Here is a 21,562-nt window from a genome sequence, read left to right as displayed (position 1 = left end):
GGTACCAAAAAAAAAAAATACGCCAAAAGGTGACAAAAATGCAATTTCCACACAAATGAAAAAATGCCAGAAAAAACGCCAGATGCAGGACATTGCACTGGCATTTTTTCAGGTGTTTTTTTAATCCCCATAACTCAGCACAAAAAGTGGAATCCTAGCCTAAGAGTGGAGTGTAGGTTTCTTTGTGGGTTTTAATTCCCTACAAATAGTTTTCCACGGTATTTACTAAGGTTTCCCTACATTCTGCACTTTCCCTACATTTAGCTTTTTTTACACATGTTCTGATCTGTCGGGTTTTCCTCAGCTCAAATCCACCACATTTTCTGTGGAAACCTTAATAAATATGTTGTTTTTTTGTTAAAATGTCGGGGACACAACCCTTTTCAGTGACCACGCCTCCTTTTCACAACGGTCACACCCATTTTTCAGGTTTTCTTAGTAAAATGAAGAGTTAGTCGTTTTTTTTTCAATTCTGGTGCAAATTCTGGTGCAGACAGAATTTCTGGCGCAATGCACCAGAATCTGGCGCACAACCTGACAAGGTAAGCAAAATCCATAAGGCTTCCTGCTTCCCACCTAGATTAGCACTAGGTGGGGGGCTGTATTTCCCATGTAATAGAATAATATCTAATCTAATATATTGGCCTCAGTTACAGCGGAAATCAGCAATAAAAGCTAATGCATTTAACTGTTAAGATGCCCTCCATCACAGCACAGCATGTAAACATGTATATACTTAATATACTGTAGAATATATTTAGTATATGAAGTAAACACTATAGAAAAAATAGGAAATAAATAATATGGTAAATCTAAACTAAACAAAAATTTTAAAAAATTCCAAACACCAGCATTTGGTCCCAATATTCATCTATATGAATGTTACCATAACTGAATAATTGAAAAGAGCAGTTTGTGCTAATGAAATAAAAAATTTTAATGTTTCACTGTAAAAAACTGCTTTAATTTTTAATGGGATTCTGCTGCTCTATGCACACTGTGGATTTACCGCCATCAATTTCAGCAGTCTGCTGCATGCAGAACTCTGCAGGCTGAAAATCTGCAGTGTAAATTAGCCCTAACTGTGCAACAATACTGCATGCTGTGCTACCAAAAAGGTTACCAGTACCCTGGCAGCAGGCATAATTGTAAATTTAGAGCGCAGGTAGCCATGCCCTCTTTTCACAAAGACCCCCTCTGTATCAAGCCCTGCCCACTTTTGAAGAGTCTGCATCAGGTGCAAACTTTAATGAATTTCCCCCATCAATTTTAAAGGGGTACTCCAGTGGAAAACATTTTTTTAATCAACTGGTGCCAGAAAGTTAAACAGATTTTTTAATTACTTCTATAAAAAAAAAAATCTTAATCCTTCCAGTACTTATCAGCAGCTGAATGTTCCACAGGAAGTGCTTTTCTTTTTGAATTTCTTTTCTTTCTGACCACAGTGCTCTCTGCTGACACCTCTGTCCATTTCGGGAACCGTCCAGAGCAGGAGGAAATCCCTATAGCAAAACTATTGTTACGCCGAGCGCTCCGGGTCCCCTCTCCTCCCTGGAGCGCTCACAGCGTTCTCCTATTCGCAGCGCCCCGGTCAGACCTGCCGACCGGGTGCGCTGCGATAATGTTCCCAGCCGGGATGCGATTCACGATGCGGGATGCGCCCGCTCGCGATGTGCATCCCGACTCGATTACCAGACCCGTTCCCCGTCTGTGCTGTCCCGGCGCGCGCGGCCCCGCTCCTTAGGGCGCGCGCGCCGGGTCTTTGCGATTTAAAGGGCCGGTGCGCCACTGATTGGCGCATGAGGTTTTAATCAGTACCTTCACCTGTGCACTTCCCTACTTATACCTCACTTCCCCTGCACTCCCTTGCCGGATCTTGTTACCATTGTGCCAGTGAAAGCGTTTCCTTGTGTGTTCCTAGCCTGTGTTCCAGACCTCCTGCCGTTGCCTCTGACTACAATCCTTGCTGCCTGCCCTGACCTTCTGCTACGTCCGACCTTGCTCTTGTCTACTCCCTTGTACCGCGCTTATCTCAGCAGTCAGAGAGGTTGAGCCGTTGCCGGTGGATACGACCTGGTTGCTACCGCCGCTGCAAGACCATCCCGCTTTGTGGCGGGCTCTGGTGAATACCAGTAGCAACTTAGAACCGGTCCACCGACACGGTCCACGCCAATCCCTCTCTGGCACAGAGGATCCACCTCCAGCCAGCCGAATCGTGACAGTAGATCCGGCCATGGGTCCCGCTGAGGTCCCGCTGCCAGTTGTCGCTGACCTCACCACGGTGGTCGCCCAGCAGTCGCAACAGATAGCGCAACAAGGCCACCAGCTGTCTCAACTGTCTGACGTGATGCTACAGCAGCTACTACCACAGCTTCAACAATCATCTTGTCACGATTCGGCTAGCTGGTTGTGGATCCTCTGTGTCAGCGAGGGATTGGCGTGGACCGTGCCGGTGGACCGGTTCTAAGATGCTACTGGTATTCACCAGAGCCCGCCGCAAAGCGGGATGGTCTTGCTGCGGCGGTAGCAACCAGGTCGTATCCACTGGCAACGGCTCAACCTCGCTGACTGCTGAGAAGGCGTGAGGCAGAAGGACTAGGCAGAGGCAAGGTCAGACGTAGCAGAAGGTCGGGGCAGGCGGCAAGGTTCGTAGTCAATATGGATAGCAGGAGATCTGGAAACACGGGCTTTGGACAACACTAAACGCTTTCACTGGCACAAGGCAACAAGATCCGGCAAGGGAGTGCAGGGGAAGTGAGGTATTATAGCCAGGGAGCAGGTGGAAGCTAATTAGGCTAATTGGGCCAGGCACCAATCATTGGTGCACTGGCCCTTTAAATCTTAGAGAGCTGGCACGCGCGCGCCCTAAGGAGCGGAGCCGCGAGCGCCAGGACATGACAGCCGGGGGCCGGGACAGGTAAGTGCCTTGGGATGCGATTCGCGAGCGTGCGCGTCCCGGTATGCAAATCGCATCCCCGCCGGCAATGCCAGTGCAGTGTTCCCGGTCAGCGGGTCTGACCGGGGCGCTGCAGAGAGAGGAACGCCGCGAGCGCTCCGGGGAGGAGCAGGGACCCGGAGCGCTCGGCGTAACAGTACCCCCCCCCCCCTTTAGGTCTCCCCCTTTTTTTGTCCGGCAATTGCTTCACCTGGGACGAGGACACTGGGAGCGATTGTAGGGTTTCCTCAAAGGCAGGCAGTACAGCAGGAGTGGGAATGGGGAGGGAGGGCAGAGGGTGAAGCTTGGCAAGGGGCAGGGAGTCACCAGGACGGGGGCTATGAGGAGGTACGGCACAGTCCCGATAGGCCTTGGGGAGACCAGGCACAGGAGGAGACACTGAGGCCCGACAGATGGGACTGGGAGCAGAGGTGAGGCATTTCTTGTGGCAAACAGAGCTCCAATTCTTGATCTCCCCAGTGGTCCAGTCAAGGGTGGGAGAATGATGCTGGAGCCATGGGAGACCGAAGAGGACTTCAGAGGTGCAGTTGGGAAGGACGAACAATTCAATCTTTTCGTGATGGGGTCCAATGCACATTAAGAGGGATTTTGTGCGGTAACGCACGGTGCAATCCAATTTAACTCCGTTGACCGAGGAAATGTAGAACGGCTTGACGAGACGGGTCACCGGGATGCAGAACTTATTCACCAAAGAGTCCAAAATAAAATTTCCAGAGGCACCAGAGTCCAAGCAGGCCTCGGCTGAGAGGGAGGAGTTGGCAGAAGGAGAAATCCGCACGGGCACCGTGAGACGTGGAGAAGCAGATTTCGTACCAAGGGACGCCACACCCACGTGAGCTGGGTGCGTGCGTGCGTTTCCTAGACGTGGAGGACGAATAGAGCAATCCACCAAGAAATATTCGGTACTGGCACAGTACAGACAAAGATTTTCTTCCCTACGGCGAGTCCTCTCTTCCTGGGTCAAACAAGACCGATCCACTTGCATTGCCTCCTCAGCGGGAGGCACAGGCATAGATTGCAAAGGATACTGTGGGAGAGATGCCCAGAGATCAAGGTCTTTTTCCTGGCGGAGCTCCTGGTGTCTCTCAGAAAAACGCATGTCAATGCGGGTGGCCAAATGGATAAGTTCTTGCAGGTTGGCAGGAATCTCTCGTGCGGCCAGCACATCCTTGATGTTACTGGATAGGCTTTTTTTAAAGGTCGCGCAGAGAGCCTCGTTATTCCAAGATAATTCGGAAGCGAGAGTACGAAATTGGATAGCGTACTCGCCTACTGAAGAATTACCCTGGACCAGGTTCAGCAGGGCAGTCTCGGCAGAAGAAGCTCGGGCTGGTTCCTCGAAGACACTACGGACTTCAGCGAAGAAGGACTGGACTGTGGCTGTGGCAGGATCATTGCGGTTCCAGAGCGGTGTGGCCCAAGACAAAGCCTTTCCAGATAGAAGACTCACTACGAACGCCACCTTAGACCGTTCTGAAGGAAATTGGTCCGACAACATCTCCACATGCAGGGAACATTGAGACAAGAAGCCACGGCAGAGTCTAGAGTCCCCATCAAATTTGTCCGGCAGGGACAAGCGGAGGCTAGGAGCGGCCACTCGCTGCGGAGGAGGTGCAGGAGCTGGCGGAGAAGATGGTTGCTGCTGTAGCAGTGGCAGAAGTTGCTGTAACGTGGCGGTCAGCTGCAACAGCTGCTGTCCTTGTTGGGCAATTTGCTGCGATTGCTGGGCGACCACCGTGGGTAGGTCAACGAGACTTGGCAGCGGCACTTCAGCGGGATCCATGGCCGGATCTACTGTCACGATTCGGCTAGCTGGTTGTGGATCCTCTGTGTCAGCGAGGGATTGGCGTGGACCGTGCCGGTGGACCGGTTCTAAGATGCTACTGGTATTCACCAGAGCCCGCCGCAAAGCGGGATGGTCTTGCTGCAGCGGTAGCAACCAGGTCGTATCCACTGGCAACGGCTCAACCTCTCTGACTGCTGAGAAGGCGTGGGACAGAAGGACTAGGCAAGGTCAGACGTAGCAGAAGGTCGGGGCAGGCGGCAAGGTTCGTAGTCAATATGGATAGCAGGAGATCTGGAAACACAGGCTTTGGACAACACTAAACACTTTCACTGGCACAAGGCAACAAGATCCGGCAAGGGAGTGCAGGGGAAGTGAGGTATTATAGCCAGGGAGCAGGTGGAAGCTAATTGGGCCAGGCACCAATCATTGGTGAACTGGCCCTTTAAATCTTAGAGAGCTGGCACGCGCGCGCCCTAAGGAGCGGAGCCGCGCGCGCCAGGACATGACAGCCGGGGGCCGGGACAGGTAAGTGCCTTGGGATGCGATTCGCGCGCAGGCGCGTCCCGCTATGCGAATCGCATCCCCGCCGGCAATGTCAGTGCAGCGCTCCCGGTCAGCGGGTCTGACCGGGGCGCTGCAGAGAGAGGAACGCCGCGAGCGCTCCGGGGAGGAGCAGGGACCCGGAGCGCTCGGCGTAACACATCTCCTCCGCCAGCTCCTGCACCTCCTCCGCAGCGAGTGGCCGCATCCAGCCTTCACTTATCTTTGCCGGACAAATTTGATGGGGACTCTAAATTTTGCCGTGGTTTTCTTTCACAATGTTCCCTGCATTTGGAGATGATGTCGGACCAGTTTCCAACTGAAAGGTCAAAGGTGGCTTTCGTAGTCAGCCTTCTGTCTGGGAAAGCCCTGTCATGGGCCACACCGCTCTGGGACCGCAATGATCCTGTCACTGCCTCTGTACACTCTTTCTTCACGGAGATTCGAAGTGTCTTCGAGGAACCTGCCCGAGCCTCTTCTGCCGAGACTGCCCTGCTGAACCTGGTCCAGAGTAATTCTTCTGTTGGCGAGTACGCCATCCAATTCCGTACTCTCGCCTCCGAATTGTCCTGGAATAACGAGGCCCTCTGCGCGACCTTTAAAAAAGGCCTATCCAGTAACATCAAAGATGTGCTGGCCGCACGAGAAATCCCTGCTAACCTGCATGAACTTATTCATCTTGCCACCCGCATTGACATGCTTTTTTCCGAAAGGCTTCAGGAGCTCCGCCAGGATATGGACTTTGTTCGCACGAGGTGGTTTCTCTCCCCGGCTCCTCTCTCCTCTGGTCCACTGCAATCCGTTCCTGTGCCTTCCGCCGTGGAGGCTATGCAAGTTGACCGGTCTCGCTTGACATCTCAAGAGAGGACACGACGCCGCATGGAGAACCTTTTCCTGTACTGTGCCAGTACCTTCAACGCCGTTCCCCAACCCTCGATTGGACCACCGGGGAAATCAAGAACTGGGGTACTTCTTGCCGCAAGGACTGTCTTAAGCCTGCTCCCTGTACTGTCAGTCAAGACCCTGTGGTTCCTCCGATATCTGGTCTCCCCAAGGCCTATCTGGATTATGCTGATGTTTTTTGCAAAAAACAAGCAGAGACTTTGCCTCCTCACAGGCCTTATGACTGTCCTATTGACCTCCTCCCTGGTACTACTCCACCCCGGGGCAGAATCTATCCTCTGTCTGCTCCGGAAACACAAGCCATGTCGGAGTACATCCAAGAGAACTTAAAAAAGGGGTTTATCCGCAAGTCTTCCTCCCCTGCCGGAGCTGGATTTTTTTTCGTTTCCAAAAAAGACGGCTCCTTACCCCCTTGCATTGATTACCGCGGACTTAATAAAATCACTGTAAAAAAACGCTATCCCCTACCTCTTATCTCGGAACTCTTTGATCGCCTACGAGGCGCCCACATCTTTACCAAGCTGGACTTAAGAGGTGCATATAATCTCATCCGCATCAGGGAGGGGGACGAGTGGAAGCATTTAACACCAGAGATGGACACTTTGAATATCTGGTTATACCCTTTGGGCTTTGCAACGCCCCTGCCGTCTTCCAAGACTTTGTAAATGAAATTTTTTGTGATCTTCTATATACCTGTGTTGTGGTTTACCTAGACGATATTCTGATTTTTTCTGCTAACCTAGAAGAACACCGCCAGCATGTCCGCATGGTTCTTCAGAGACTTCGGGACAATCAATTATATGCCAAAATGGAAAAATGTCTCTTTGAATGTCAATCTCTTCCCTTCCTAGGATACTTAGTCTCTGGCCAGGGACTACAAATGGACCCAGATAAACTATCAGCCGTATTGGATTGGCCACGCCCCTCCGGACTCCGTGCTATCCAACGTTTTCTGGGGTTTGCCAATTATTACAGACAATTTATTCTGCACTTTTCCACTATTGTGGCTCCTATCGTGGCCCTAACCAAGAAAAACGCCAACCCTAAGTCCTGGCCTCCTCAAGCGGAAGACGCATTCAATCATCTCAAGACTGCCTTTTCTTCTGCTCCCGTACTCTCCAGACCTGATCCATCTAAGCCCTTCTCGCTGGAGGTAGACGCCTCCTCGGTGGGAGCTGGAGCAGTACTCCTACAAAAAAATTCTTCCGGGCATGCTGTTACTTGTGGTTTCTTTTCTAGGACCTTCTCTCCGGCGGAGAAAAACTACTCCATTGGTGATCGAGAACTACTGGCCATAAAATTGTCGCTTGAGGAATGGAGGCACCTGCTGGAGGGATCCAAATATCCAGTTATTATATACACTGATCACAAGAATCTCTCTTATCTTCAGTCTGCCCAACGGCTGAACCCTCGCCAGGCTAGGTGGTCGTTGTTCTTTGCCCGTTTTAACTTTGAAATTCATTTTCGCCCTGCTGACAAGAACATTAGGGCTGATGCCCTCTCTCGTTCATCGGATGCCTCTGAAGTGGAAGCTTCCCCACAACACATTATTCCTCCGGACTGTCTGATCTCCACTTCTCCAGCTTCCATCAGACAAACTCCTCCAGGGAAGACCTTTGTCTCTCCACGCCAGCGCCTCAGGATTCTCAAGTGGGGACACTCCTCACACCTCGCAGGCCATGCTGGCATCAAAAAATCCACCCAGCTCATCTCTGGATTTTATTGGTGGCCTACCCTGGAAGCTGATGTTGTTGATTTCGTGCGGGCTTGTACAGTCTGTGCCCGGGACAAGACCCCTCGCCAGAAGCCTGCTGGTCTCCTCCATCCTCTGCCTGTTCCTGAACGACCATGGTCTCAGATTGGTATGGACTTTATTACTGACTTACCTTTATCCCATGGCAACACAGTTATTTGGGTGGTCGTTGATCGATTCTCCAAGATGGCACATTTTATCCCTCTTCCAGGTCTTCCTTCTGCGCCTCAGTTGGCGAAACAATTTTTTATACACATTTTTCGCCTTCACGGGCTGCCCACGCATATTGTCTCGGATAGAGGCGTTCAATTTGTGTCTAAATTCTGGAGGGCCCTCTGTAATCAGCTCAAAATCAAATTAAACTTCTCGTCTTCTCATCATCCCCAATCCAATGGGCAAGTAGAAAGAATTAATCAGGTTCTGGGTGACTATTTGCGACATTTTGTTTCCTCCCCCCAGGATGACTGGGCAGATCTTCTACCATGGGCCGAATTCTCGTACAATTTCAGAGTATCTGAATCTTCCGCTAAATCCCCATTCTTCGTGGTGTACGGCCGTCACCCTCTTCCCCCCCTTCCCACTTCCATGTCCTCTGGTTTGCCCGCTGTTGATGAGGTGACTCGGGACTTCTCCACCATATGGAAAGAGACTCAAAATTCTCTCTTACAGGCCTCATCCAGGATGAAAAAACATGCCGATAGGAAAAGAAGAATTCCCCCCCATTTTTTCTCCCTGAGACAAAGTATGGCTCTCCGCCAAGTATGTCCGCTTTCGTGTCCCCAGTTATAAACTGGAACCACGTTATCTTGGTCCTTTCAAAATCAAGTGCCAAATCAACCCTGTCTCTTACAAACTCCTTCTTCCTCCTTCTCTCCATATTCCTAATGCTTTCCATGTCTCTCTCCTTAAACCACTCATCCTTAACCGCTTCTCTCCCAAAGTTGTTTCTCCCACTCCAGTTTCCGGGTCCTCTGACGTTTTTTCGGTGAAAGAAATTCTGGCATCCAAGACGGTCAGAGGTAAAAAAAATTTTTGGGTTGATTGGGAGAATTGCGGCCCAGAGGAGAGATCATGGGAACCTGAGGACAACATCCTGGACAAGGAACTTATCCTCAAATTCTCAGGTTCCAAAAAGAGGGGGAGACCCAAGGGGGGGGGGGGTACTGTTACGCCGAGCGCTCTGGGTCCCCGCTCCTCCCCGGAGCGCTCACAGCGTTCTCCTATTCGCAGCGCCCCGGTCAGACCTGCCGACCGGGTGCGCTGCGATAATGTTCCCAGCCGGGATGCGATTCGCGATGCGGGACGCGCCCGCTCGCGATGCGCATCCCGATTCGCTTACCAGACCCGTTCCCCCGTCTGTGCTGTCCCGGCACGCGCGGCCCCGCTCCTTAGGGCGCGCGCGCGCCGGGTCTTTGCGATTTAAAGGGCCGGTGCGCAACTGATTGGCCTATGAGGTTTTAATCAGTACCTTCACCTGTGCACTTCCCTACTTATACCTCACTTCCCCTGCACTCCCTTGCCGGATCTTGTTGCCATTGTGCCAGTGAAAGTGTTTCCTTGTGTGTTCCTAGCCTGTGTTCCAGACCTCCTGCTGTTGCCTCTGACTACAATCCTTGCTGCCTGCCCTGACCTTCTGCTACGTCCGACCTTGCTCTTGTCTACTCCCTTGTACCGTGCTTATCTCAGCAGTCAGAGAGGTTGAGCCGTTGCCGGTGGATACGACCTGGTTGCTACCGCCGCTGCAAGACCATCCCGCTTTGCGGCGCGCTCTGGTGAATACCAGTAACAACTTAGAACCGGTCCACCGACACAGTCCACGCCAATCCCTCTCTGGCACAGAGGATCCACCTCCAGCCAGCCGAATCGTGACAACTATGCTGCTCTGGACAGTTCCTGACATGGACAGAGGTGTCAGCAGAGAGCACTGTGGTCAGACAGAAAATAAATTAATTAAAAAATAAAAGAACTTCCTGTGGAACATACAGCAGCTGATAAGTACTGTAAGGATTACGTTTTTTTATATAGAATTCATTCACAAATCTGTTTAACTTTCTGGCACCAGTTGATTTAAAAAAAATTGCTTTCCACTGGAGTACCCCTTTAAGAAATAACTGTGCACTTGTAGCCAAGTATATCCTACCCCTCGACCGGTTGTAATGAGATAATGTTTTTCACTTCAACTGATTTTAATCTTATGGCTGATCGATCCAGTATCCTTTATGTTAAACTAGTGAAAGATTCATCTTACGCTGAGCAGCACTCGTAACTTCCATCAGAACTGCATGTACAGTCCATACAAGTTTTTGTCCGCCACTGACTTTTAAGTGGATACATCTTTCTTCTGTAGTAACACCCTAGAAATAAAAATATTGGAAAGATTTTTACATGAGAACCCTAAATATTTCTAAAAGACAATTAGACAAATTTCTGTTCTGTCATTAAATTAAATTAAAGGGGTTCTGCGGTGGAAAACTTTTCTTTTTTAAATCAACTGGTGCCAGAAAGTTAAACAGATTTGTAAATTACTTCTATTAAAAAATCTTAATCCTTCCAGTACTTTTTAGGGGCTATATACTACAGAGGAAATGCTTTACTTTTTAGATTTCTCTGATGTCATGACCACAGTGCTCTCTGCTGACATCTCTGTCCGTTTTAGGAACTGTCCAGTGCAGGAGAAAATCCTTATTGCAAACATATGCTGCTCTGGAGAGTTCCTAAAATGGACAGAGATGTCAGCAGAGAGCACTGTGGTCATGACATCAGAGAAATCTAAAAAGTAAAGCATTTCCTCTGTAGTATATAGCCCCTAAAAAGTTCTGGAAGGATTAAGATTTTTTAATAAAAGTAATTTACAAATCTGTTTAACTTTCTGGCACCAGTTGATTTAAAAAATAAATAAATAAATAAAAAAAGGCTTTTCACGTGAGTACCCCTTTAAATTAAAATTAATTTAAAATTAAATGTTAAAAAAATTCTCTGCAGGCTGGACCTTGGGTTAGTAAAATAATAAAACCTTTATTTACCGCTAAGTTCACCGCTGCTCCTGCGATCCAATATCTATCACCAGAAGTGCAGAGGAAGTGCATGTGACACAGCAGCCAATCACTAATGTGACCAATGGAGCCAGTTATTGCACTTGCTTGCTAGGGACACCAGGGTGTGACATTGGAGTGGCAATGAATTTAAGGAAGTGTTCAATTTTTTTGCAACCTGGATATAAGCCTGTTGGGAATATTTGAAAACCACTTTAAGGGTACGTTCACCTGCGGATGTTTAGCAAGTTTCACACTATGTGTTTGAGCCACATTAACTTGAGTGGGGTCTGCTATAAACCCACTGAAGCTCAAACCTGTAGCAGAAAACTCACTAAACATCCACCCGTTAGGGTGATTTCACAATTATTTTCATGCAGATCTTTCACAAATGCACATAAAGATTGGTGGTGCTGTGTTTCCAGATGACATGCATGTTGGTAAGTGTGATCTAATCAGTGTATATTAATTTATTACTATTCTATTTTCCTTTTTGTGTTCTGTTGTGTGGCTAGCTTTGGTTATCTGTGGAACTATTCCTATGCTATATGGTATATGCCTCAAAATATTTCCCCACTGTGATACACTTATTACTTTGTAGCCTGGATGCCATTTTGCATGCACACTGGTACCAACACCCCCTTTTTCTATGCCTGTATCATCCTAGGGCCATTTTTCTCATGTTTTATGCTAATATGTATGTTTTTGAACTATATTTTGAACAATAAAGTACTGATATTTTTGCGGGCTGCGTGGCGGGGAGCGGTATGTGCTCCGGTGTTCACCTATACAGGATGCCTCCAGTTGTTTTCCCACTACAACTCCCAGCATGCCCTGACAGCCAATAGATGTCAGGGCAAGCTGGGAGTTGCAGTGGGGAAACAGCTGGAGGCACCCTGTATAGGTGAACTACAGGCGGAAGTGCCGGCCCCAGCAGGCATCAGTGACGTGGTGCCTGCTAGGGAAGTGTGCCTGGTAGTGAGCATGCTACCAGGCAGACAAAAAAGCATTTTTAATATGTAAAAAAAAAAAATTAAAGGCAGGGAGGGGGTTAGGGATAGATGGGTAATAGGCAGGGACAGAAAAAAAAAAGTGATGGTGAGAGCTACCCTTTAACTGGGACCCAAACGCGGGTCGGTTAGGTTCCTTATGTAATAACCCTTTGGTCCATTGGCATGACACACTACTCCCCAGAACACTTTTTAGCTATATTTATGCTAAACATTTTCAGATAACACTAGACACTTGCTACCTTTGACTTTTTAGTTACGTGCGTAATGAATACAGGAATACCTTTTGGCCAGCAAAGTATCCTGAGCACATGGACACAAGAAAGTTACATTAGACATGTGAGACATAGGACACTCAAAGATATTTGAATGGACTGTGATATAGTGAGTGCCAGAGCTCTAATGTACATTAGATATGTGTACATGGATTTATGTGTACTGATGGACTATATGTAGTACACGACTTTAATCTATATTAAATCTTGACTGTACATGGCGTTAGTCTTTGTATCTTGCGGTAGCTGACCCTGGGTAGACCGTTGGGATCTACACAGGACCACCTCTTGCGACTCAGGAACACTTCCCTCTTTGGGAGCTCTTGGCATGACTGGAGTGATAGAGGCTTCTTGAAGATCCATTTCCAGAGTTTGAGCTGGTTCTGGACTATCTGGACTCGGGCTGGCTAGCAGAGATACTGGAGACCTGGAAACCAGAGTGTAGACTGGTGCCTATGGTGACAGGACTTGAGCTGGTGAGGTGACTAGAGTTGGTTGCACCGGCCCATGAGATGCCATTATAACGAAGATTGCAGGTTGACTGGGAGAGAACATGGGGACATCCATGGATGCGAGGATCCCCTCTCTAGGCACGTACTCCCTCACAGGGTTGACAGATGGTGGAGGAGGTACTGGAGGTTCTTCTTTGCAACATGATTTTATCCGGTTACGGTGGACGACTTGAGGCTCGTACCCTGGTTTCTGGATCGCGTACACATCTGAGTCTGGGTAGGGCTCCGTTTCCGTGTCGTCACTGTGTAGGGCTCCATCTCCCAAATTGAGTCCAGTTTATGGGTCCTCGGGAACTTCCGCACCCAGACCTTGTCGCCTAACTGAAGGGGATTGGCGTTGCCTTGCTGAGCCTCCCCATCTTTTTCTTGACAATCTCTCTGGCTTCCTGGATCCTTCTTTGGTGATCAAAGACCCACTCCATAGAGGCTTGCAGAGAGTTGTTGAAGGGAGCTTGGAGTCCAAACGTCCGGTCTTTTGCCAGCTGCCCATGTTGATCCATCATCAAGTAGAACAGGGTGTATCCAGTAGAACAGTGGATTGTGTTATTATAAATTTCTAGCAATTCGGGCATCAACCGGGGCCACTTTTCGTGCTTTAACACAGATGCTGCTCGCAGCATGTGGATAAAAACTTGATTGATGCGCTCACAGAGCCCGTTCCCTTGAGGGTGGTAAGCAGTAGTCCAGAGTTTCTTGCAAGCATCGAACTGACACAGTTCCTGGAAGAGTTGAGCCTAGAAGGCCATTCCTCGGTCGGTTAGGACAGACTCCGGACACCCAAGGATTTGCACCCAATGAGAGTAGAACATCTGGGCTGTGGTCTTCGCTGTGAGGTCTTTAACTGGCACTATGACAACCCACTTGGAGTAGTAATCCACCATGGTGAGAGCGTAAGTGTACCCGGACAAGGTAGGAGACAACGTGACATGGTCTAGTGCAACCAACTGGTTAGGCCTTTCACTCTGGATGGAATGGAGGGCGTTGCAGACGGCACACTCATTGCACCATTTCTCGATGTCGCTCTGCATTCCGATCCAATAGAACCTTTGTTTGACAGTGGCCTCTGTCTTGTGGACCCCAAAGTGTCCCGACTGATCATGGTATGCGTTGAGTACCATCGCCATGTCTCTTTGGGGAACCAGAATCTTTTTAAGTGGATCACCAGAAAACGGATCCAAAGATTTGCGGTACAAGAATCCTTTGTGCACAAACAGTCGCTTTCTCTGTCACCACACACGTTTCAACTCTTAGTCACACTGGGCCCGGCGTAGACGGGTTGGTACTTTTTTCATCAGAAGGTTGTCCAACAGATCCCCCATGACTCGACTTTCGTCTTGTAGAGTCTTCCAGATGTATAGGTCTTTCTGGACCTTCTCAAACCTGAGTTCTCCCTCTTCAAGGGTGGTCACAGTATTCTGACACATGAACTTCTGGTAAAATGGGGGCATATCCACGTCTTCCCACTCGTCTTCGACAGGTGGTTCTTCACCTGGGGTAATTTGAGATAGTACATCGGCATTGACCTTTGACTTGCCGCTTCTGTACCTGATGGTGAAGTTGAACTTGATCAATCTTAAGGCCCAACGCTGTTTGATGGCACCCAGTTTGGCAGTATTCAAATGGGCCAATGGGTTATTATCCTTGTAGACAGTGAATGGCATGGAAGCCAAGTAGCCTTTAAACTTCTCAGTTACGGCCCATGCGAGGGCGAGGAGTTCCAGTTAAAAGGAGTTGTAATTGGCATTGTTCTTCTCTGCTCCTCACAGATTATGACTGGCATAGGCTATCACTCGCTCCTGCCCTTCTTGCATGGGACATGGACCGCTCCCAGACCTTCAAAGCTGGCATCAGTATACAACCGGAACAGCTGACTGTAGTCTGGATACGCCAGGATGGGTGGTTCTGTCAACAGGTGTTTAAGAGCTCGGAACGCTGTTTCTTGCTCTTCGGCCCATTCAACAGGTAGTCTTCCACTGTAGTTCTCCTTCGCTGTACCCCGTAAGAGAGCTGTGAGCGGTTCTGCAATCTGGGTGAAGTGGGGAATGAAGCGGCTGTAGTAGCCGGCAAATCCCAGGAAGCTAATGACATCTTTCACTGTGCGCGGGGTAGGCCAGTCCATGACAATCTCTATCTTCTCAGGATTAGGCTGGACTCCCTAGGCACTGACAACATGACCTAGGTAATGTACCTGAGGTTGAAGCAGATGACACTTGGACGGCTTAATCTCCAGCCCATGTTTGATCAAGACTTGGAAGATGGTCTTACAGATGACCAAGGTACTCCTGGTGGGACTTGGAGTACACAATGACATCATCTAGGTACAAAAGGACAACAGGAAAGTTTAGATGGCCCAGGCACCGCTCCATCAGATGCTGTAACGTAGCAGGGGCATTGCACAGCCAGAACGGCATACTCGTGAATTCGAACAGTCCCATGGGTGTCACGAAGGCTGTCTTCTCTCGGTCTTCCATGGCAATAGGCACTTTACAATACCCACTGGTTAAGTCCAAGGTGGAGAAGTAGGCAGCCGTCCTGAGGGCTGTAAGCAACTCTTCGATTCTTGGAAGGGGATAAGCATCCTTATGTGTGACATTGTTCAGTTTCCTGTAGTCGACACAAAAATGGATGGTCCCATCCTTTTACTTGACCAAGACAAGGGGCGCAGCCCAGAGACTCTTACTCTCTTGAATGACGTCTGCATCCTTCATGTCACCCAGCATCTTCTTAACAGTTTGATACATGCCTGGCACGAATGGACGGTGTCTTTCTTTGATAGGTGGGCTGTCGACTGTCAGAATCCGGTGCTGGATCATGGACGTACATCCAAAGTTAGTGGGGTGCTTACTGAAAGCTTCATGGTGCCTCTTGGTGACATTGATGCTTCCACTGACTTGATCTCTCGGAGTGGCTTCGTCTCCCACTTGGAGCTGTGCCCACCAGGGCTCAGGGGAACATACAGAAGATCCCGGAACCACTTGGGCCATCTGCTGTTGGGCCACCTTGCATTCTGTTAAAATGTCCCTTGATTCTAGAAGATACAGCTGGGCGACTGGAGTGTATTTAGGTAGGACTTTAGCCACATCTTACAGACTAGCTGGAGTGGAACTCTCCCATTAGTAACGGTAGCAAGGCTTCTTGCAGCTCAGACTAGTGGATTATCTTCCAACTGCATAGGCTCTAGCAGGGCTTGATAGTCCTTGTTTCTTAATCCAGGACATGCACGGCACCAAATGGTTGTCTCTGTTGGGTTGTAATGTCACTGACCTACCTGATGTCTTGAATTTGCACTCTGCAAATTTCACCTTGCTGGTTGGCAAACTTCTGCTCGGCCTGTAGAACCTTTAAGTGGTGCTGCGCAGCCCGCTGGCCTAAAGGGGACATGTAGGAGAGAGAGGCATGCAAAGAATCTACGATTTCAGCAAAACAGTGTTTCATGATATTCATCCTCAATATAAACTCTGCAGACCCCTTATCAGACACAATAGTTACAATCACTCCCTACCCTCTGAGTACATGTTTCCCCAACTGGATGGTGGGCTCCCAATATCCATGTCTGGAACACCCACATTGTTGACGTGAAGTGGCTCCCGCCATTGGTGATGAAGGGGCACTGTTGCCGGGTTGATCTGGAGAGCTGGGTGCTGACATCTTGTAGATCTCTTTGAGTGGGCTGTCACTTTAAGATGATTTAAGTGAGTTGTCGCTTTAAGATGATTTAAGTGCGCTGTCGCTTTAATACATTTGGTAAGGTGCTGCAGCAGCTTAATCTTGGCTGAATGGGACCCTCTGAGTGGTGCTCCCACACTATATGGCAAGTACCCGGGGACACTGCTGGGCACTAAGGAGTTAATGCGTATCACCAACGGTGCCGGAGACTTACTGCGGGAGATCGTTGGTTTCTGCAGAGTGCACTGCAGCGTTTGCTTAACTGTATATTTCAGAGTCGGACACAGCCGCTGGAACCTTCAATATGGCTGCGCCCAGGGAACTTCCTGTTTGGTCCGGCTGCTAAAGCCTTCCTTTGTGCAACACAGGGTGGATCTTTAGTTCCTGATCGCACACTGAAGAGGCGTCACTGCTGGGGACTGACGGGGCGGAGCTGCGGCAGCCTGCATGTGGGAAACACCAGAATATGTTTAACCCTTTCAGGTACTGACTTTGCACAGTCTGCAACGGTAAATAATAGTCTTTCTTTCACCTTCCCCTCTATTTCTCCCCTGCCTGCCAGTAACCCTTTGCAATTTGAACAGTCCCATACACTCTTCTGGCACAAACTGTTTCTCATCGACTGCAGTAGGTGGACTGACTATAATGCAGGCCACGGTGACCATACAGTAGACTTGAATTGACTGACTTGATGACTGACAATTAGATGACTTTTGCTTACTTGCAATTGACAGGTGACTGCAGGCTTTAGGCCTCCGATGCTCTGGACACTGATACTGAGACGATTTGACTGCACTGGACCTCAAGAGCTAAGAGAGATGAAAGAGAGCTGTGGTGTCCCGGTACCGGATTGCATCTGTTACCTTGTAGTGAGGTCCCCAAAGACAGAGTCCCTAGGTACCGGTGGGGTCCTCATCAATATTTAGCACCTTGTCACCCCTTTAATAGTTAAAATTATTCAAATTCAATGTGTAAATATGTAAATAAAGTGTACTTACCTTGTAGTGGCATCAAAGGACCTGCGGGTCACGTGATGCGTTCCAAAAACTCTATGGTTTTCTGGTTCAAGGACCTTTGGAGGAAGTCAGGTGTTCGCCCACCATGCATTGTAACGGTGAGTGACAGCTGACACGGACCAATTCAAAATGGCCCTGCCCCTGCCCATATAAGGGAACGGTGGCCATTAATCTCTCTCTTTCCTCGTGGGCTGCTGATGGAGGAGGATCTGCGCAGCTGTCATCAGCAGTGACTAGGCCCAAGCCTTGCCGCAATGGCCATCTTTACAAAACTGTGAGTTATCTCAATCCCTGTTAACTCCGCAAGATCACCGGACCTAAATAGATCCCTAAATCCGGACGGATCTCTGCACAAATCCTAATTCTAATAGTCCTTTGGATAAGTCAATGGTCCTCAGCATCTGTCAATCACTGCCGTGCTGTATAGAGACTGTATTGCTAAAACTGTTGCTGTTAGTTGGATGTACTGCAAGTACCTCAGTAAAGTTTATGCAAGTTCAAGTTCATCTCTATTGTGGACCTTCATTCATTTAAGCACGCACCTATCGTTTCTGGGAAGGGTGGCGATAGGCCGAAGATTTACCTCAGCGTATTAACCCTCACCCTGGTGTCACAAGTGACAGGGGTCAAATTAACCCCTCATATACCGAAGCAACACCCCAACTACACTACACCCCAAGGCAGTTACCACAAAGCGATTGCAGCTCCTCCCTATCTTATATAGGGGGGGGGGGGGGCTGTGCAAGGAGCCCATAGGTTAATTGTGAGGTCACCTGGTCACTGGGTTCTCTGGGTAACAATCATATTACTTAAACATGTGACTTAAACACAATCATGGGGTACAAATATCATCATGTGACAAACAATAAAGGTCTTTTACTCATTATTAAAACCCTTTATGTGAAACCTGTATACATAGGGGGAGACACTACAAGAGAGACCCGGGGACAGACAGCGACTCAACCTGACGGGACAGAAGGACCATATCCCATACTGGGGCATCACATTATCACTGCATTTATCTTTTTTTTTTTTTGTATTCCATCTCTTTTCTATGGTTAACTTGCAAGGCTGGCTTGCTGCCCCTCCTTTTTTTGCTGATTATATTCCAGTACATTTCACTGTATGCCTACAGATTGCTGGATATGTTTGCCTGACAAATTGACATATTATTCTTGCACTTTACTAGTTTTTTCCCTTGCTTCCATACCTGTGAAATGCCTTATGGCTTCTCTTTTGGTATAAATGCCTGTATACTTTTTGGGTTTATTTTCTATTACCAAAAATGAAACCACAAGCTGAACTCAACCCAATTGGGGAGATTTATCAAAACCTGTGCAAAGGAAAAGTTGCCCATAGCAACCAATCAGATTTCTTATTTCATTTTGCAAAGGCCTGTTAAAAATGAAGGAAGCAAGCTGATTGGTTGCTATGGGCAACTGGGAAACTTTTCCTCTGCATAGGTTTTGATAAATCTCCCCCAATGTCCCTACCTAATTCGACCCAAGTAATCTACCCAGGTAACCAAGTGACACTCCTGGAAATCTGTTATAAATCAGAATAAATCTTTGCCCATGTATAAAGTGTTTTTCCTTAAATACTTTTAAACAGTAAACTACAGTGTAAAATAGCTAAAAGGATAGTTCACTTGTAAAACATCAAAACTAGTACTCTACTATTGATAAAACTAATCATCATTAGTAAACTACTGAAAGCAAAACTATAAAAGGGGTACTCCAGTGGAAAACTATATATATATATATATATATATATATATATATATATTTTTTTTTTTTTTAAATCAACTGGTGACAGAAAGTTAAACAGATTTGTAAATTACTTTTATTAAAAAATCTTAATTCTTCCAGTACTTATTAGCTGCTGAATGCTACATAGGAAATATTTTTTTTGGAACACAATGCTCTCTGCTGACATCATGACCACAGTGCTCTCTGTTGACATCTCTGCCCATTTTAGGAACTGTCCAGAGCAGCATATGTTTGCTATGGGGATTTTCTCCTACTCTGGATAGTTCTTAAAATGGACAGATATGTCAGCAGAGAGCACTGTGGTCATGATGTCAGCAGAGAGCACTGTGTTCCAAAAAGAAAAAAAATTCCTCTGTAGTATTCAGCAGCTAATAAGCACTGGAAGGAGTAACATTTTTTAATAGAAGTAATTTACAAATCTGTTTAACTTTCTGGCACCAGTTGAATAAAAAAAAAAAAAAGTTTTCCACCGGAGTACCCCTTTAAAGCAACTACTAGCAACATTTTAAAACCACTACTGAACAACCACTAGTTGATTCTAAAAACGAACTAAACTAACACAATTAGGCTAGGTTTCCACTTGTTTTTTTTTTTTTTTACAAAAACACCAATAAAAACGCCCATTCTGCCGCATGGCGGTTTTTTTGTGAAGAAGATGTTAGCTGCAAGTCAATAGGGAACTGCAAAATGCCAAATCCACTAGGCGTTTTTCAGTTTCGCGTTTTTCAGTTTGGCGTTAATCCTTTTGGAGTTTTTGGTCTCCTTGGCAGTTTAAAAAAAAATGTCCTCTTGTCGAGACTTTGGCGTTTTTTCCGGGAAAATCTTGGCGTTTTCCTCCCATAGAAGTCTATGGGAGTGAAAAAACGCCATGTGGGTTTTAACTTTGGCGTTTTTTCAGGCGGTTTTTATTCTCTGTTGGACTTTAGCGATCCAAAAAAGTTATGGAAATACCTTTTTTTATTAAAATTTTGTAGGGTACAATTAAAAAATAATAATAAAAAAGATACAATAGTGATGGAAAAAATTGTATTTAACGAAATGTATCCTTTTATAACAAAATGATTATTAATTTTTAAACAGGGATCAATTTATGTGGGCAGGTAGGGCACTAAAAATGTAGCCGACAATAATAAAAATGTAGTGTGTGTGTTTTTAACTTTTTTTATACATTTTTTAGGTAGTACTACTACTCCCAGCATGGAACACACACTTCCATGATGGGAGTAGTAGTTACCTGTACTTATTGAAAGATCGCCTTGGGTCCCTTGCGATCCTCCTGTATAATGTATAGATGCGGTCCCCTGCACTGCCATATATATACACATATTCATATTTCCCACAGAGAGCTGTAATTGGTCAGATGGTTCCAGCCAATCACAACACTGTGGGAAATTTGAATAGGTGCATATATACGTCAGTGCAGGGGACCATAGAAGAGCGGCCGCCCTCATCTATACATTATCCAGCGCCAAAAATGTCCTAACCCATTTTTTTGTGTTTTTTTTTCTTCTTGTTTCAGATCCGTGTATGCAGAGGATTTCGGCGGATTCGATGGATTACGACGGATGAACTTGATTTTTTTAAAATAAAATGGTTAACGAGGGCTGTGGGAGACTGTTTTTTAAAATAAAATAATTTTTCCAATGTGTTGTGTTTTTTTTTAAATTTAATATTCAGGCTTAGTAATGGAGGCTGTCTAATAGATGGAATCAATTACTAAGCCGGGGTTTAGTGTTAGCCCCAAAAACAGCTAGCGCTAACCCCCAATTATTACCCCGGTACCCACCACCACAGGGGTGCCGGGAAGAGCCGGTACCAACAGGCCTGGAGCGTCAAAAATGGCGCACCTGGGCCTAGGCGGTAACAGGCTGGTGTTATTTAGGCTGGGGAGGGCCAGTAACAATGGTTCCCGACCACCGTGGTAACATCAGGCTGTTGCTGCTTTGTTGGTATCTGGCTGATACTGAATATACAGGGAACCCTATGCGTTTTTTTTTCATAAAAAAAATAAAATAAAAAAATCGCATAGGGTTCCCCTATTTTCAGTATCAGCCAGATACCAACCAAGCAGCAACAGCCTGATGTTACCAGCGTGGGCGAGGACCATTGTTACTGGCCCTCTCCAGCCTAAATAACGCCAGCCTGTTACCGCCTAGGCCCAGGAGCGCCATTTTTGATGCTCCGGGCCTATTGGTACCGGCTCTTTTCAGCACCCCTGTGGCGGTGGGTATCGGGGTAATAATTGGGGGTTAGCGCCAGCAGTTTTTGGGGCTAACGCTAAGCCCCGGCTTAGTAATGGATTCAGACTATTAGACAGCCTCCATTATTAAAAAACAACACATTG

At 47.4% G+C, this 21,562-nt stretch overlaps 1 protein-coding gene across 2 annotated transcripts in view; it reads right to left on the bottom strand.

The window, feature by feature from the left end:
* Nucleotides 1–18,793, bottom strand: part of LOC130282312 (beta-microseminoprotein-like) — a 29,899-nt gene extending 11,106 nt beyond the window's left edge. Inside the window, exons 1-2 of one of the 2 annotated variants that reach the window (XR_008846334.1) lie at nt 18,660–18,793; nt 10,187–10,292 (exon numbers count right to left, since the gene is read on the bottom strand). Coding sequence is in view for 1 of the 2 variants with exons in the window: in XM_056530416.1 (XP_056386391.1) it covers nt 10,187–10,292; nt 17,432–17,444 (119 nt within the window). In the remaining variant the exon portion in view is untranslated. Of the gene's footprint in view, nt 1–10,186; nt 10,293–17,431; nt 17,563–18,659 lie in introns of those variants that run through there. The other variant, XM_056530416.1, reaches the window with a different exon arrangement.
* Between the last annotated feature and the right edge of the window lie 2,769 nt (nt 18,794–21,562).

Source organism: Hyla sarda, chromosome 7 (assembly GCF_029499605.1).
Source record: "Hyla sarda isolate aHylSar1 chromosome 7, aHylSar1.hap1, whole genome shotgun sequence".
In the NCBI taxonomy this organism is placed as follows: Eukaryota; Metazoa; Chordata; class Amphibia; order Anura; family Hylidae; genus Hyla; species Hyla sarda.
Note: the sequence above shows the minus strand (reverse complement) of the source record. Positions and strands in the feature narration are given on the sequence as shown.